This window comes from Myotis davidii, unplaced genomic scaffold (assembly GCF_000327345.1).
Source record: "Myotis davidii unplaced genomic scaffold, ASM32734v1 scaffold1350, whole genome shotgun sequence".
Lineage (NCBI taxonomy): Eukaryota > Metazoa > Chordata > Mammalia > Chiroptera > Vespertilionidae > Myotis > Myotis davidii.
The window spans coordinates 806044-807367 of record NW_006283656.1 but is presented as its reverse complement, the minus strand read 5'-3'; the positions used below and the strand labels follow the sequence as shown (position 1 = coordinate 807367).

The following is a 1324-nucleotide window of genomic DNA, read 5'->3' as shown; positions in this document are numbered from 1 at the left end:
GCCCCTGCCAGGGCCTCCTCTCTCCTCACCCTGCATGTTATTGTCGGCTTTGCCGCAGGTCACCCACTTGCCCCCCTGGAAGCGCCAGTGGTTGGGGTCTGCCAGCACCACCTCCACGAACACGTTGTAGTGAGCGGCAGGATTGAGTCCGTTTATGTTGAAGCTCAAGAAAGGAAACATACGCCTGTGCGAGGGAACAGAGCCAGAAGAAGCGGTTTAATCACCCGAGGGCAGGCCCGTGCCCGGCCAGGTTCGCGGGCACCTGGGGGAGGGTCGGAGCACGGCGTCTGGAAATCTACAGAATGAACAGAACGCCGGGAAAGTGGATCTTACTATGCAAAACAGTTTTGAGTTGGCCACTCTTTGAACACCCCTTGTCCAAAATAATTTGCCCCCAAGTCACGCGCTTCTGTGTCCTCTCCCCACTCAAGTTCTCGACTTTTTAAGGTGCTCGTTCGTTTTTCTTCCATGATGTGAAAAATGTCTTTTTCCAATTCCACTGGTAAGGCTGAAAGTCCCCTTTGAGAGTCCCTCTCCCTCTGCCCCTTACTTTCCGCAGAAGTCATCACTGTTAGCAATTGGATGTGCATCAGAACTTTCTCACCCCCGAACCCCAGCCAGGTCTGGCTCCCAGACCTGCCTAACCAACCACCCGGGCCAAGCCTCCGATGCCAGAGCCCCAGCCCTCACGTCCATCCTCCGGAGGCGCCCCATGGAGACCCTGGCGCCTAAAACTGCAGGAGCCCATCTACTGCGCTCAGGGGGGCAACCCAAGCGCCTCCCCCACCCCCCAACCCCCATCCTGTTCCTCTCGGTCTAGCAGGGAACAGCGTACCACCGAGCTGAGCGGGCACATCTAGTAAATCCAGCTTTGTGGACAAGCTTCAATTTCCACTTCCGCCTCCTCCTCCTCCTCCATCCAGGTAAGGGTAACGGGAGGGAGGAGAGGAGGCAGCCGAAACAGTACACCCGGCACGGACCGCTCGTGAGTATAGGGGAGGGACGAGGAATTGGAGACGCAGCGTCTCCACTTACTGCGCACGGAAAAACACTTTCCAAGCAAAGTGCATCCCCGGCCTTCCTCCGGCCACACGGTCACTGCCCACCCGGCGCCCCGTGCCCCCTCCGCGCCGTGCTCACCTGCCCTGTTTCGTAATGATCATCTCGGTTTGGTGGCGGTGGAACTTGAGCCACAGAGGCCGGTTGCATAGGTAGACGTGAGCACGTAAACTGGAACCAGAAACCTCCAAGCTCCCCCATCCTCCGCACGAACCCGCGGCTGCTGCCTTGGGGTACGGCCCGTAGAGGGGAGCCTGACTGTACT

The 1324-nt window shown here is 58.6% G+C and overlaps 1 protein-coding gene across 2 annotated transcripts in view; it reads right to left on the bottom strand.

The window, feature by feature from the left end:
* The window catches only part of EOMES (eomesodermin), a 5504-nt gene extending 4186 nt beyond the window's left edge, over positions 1–1318 (bottom strand). For both annotated transcript variants that reach the window (XM_015565970.1, XM_015565974.1), the window contains exons 1-2: positions 1141–1318; positions 30–184 (exon numbers count right to left, since the gene is read on the bottom strand). In XM_015565970.1, coding sequence (XP_015421456.1) covers positions 30–184; positions 1141–1163 — 178 coding nt within the window. In that variant the 5' untranslated portion in view covers positions 1164–1318. The remainder of the gene's footprint in view (positions 1–29; positions 185–1140) is intronic.
* Between the last annotated feature and the right edge of the window lie 6 nt (positions 1319–1324).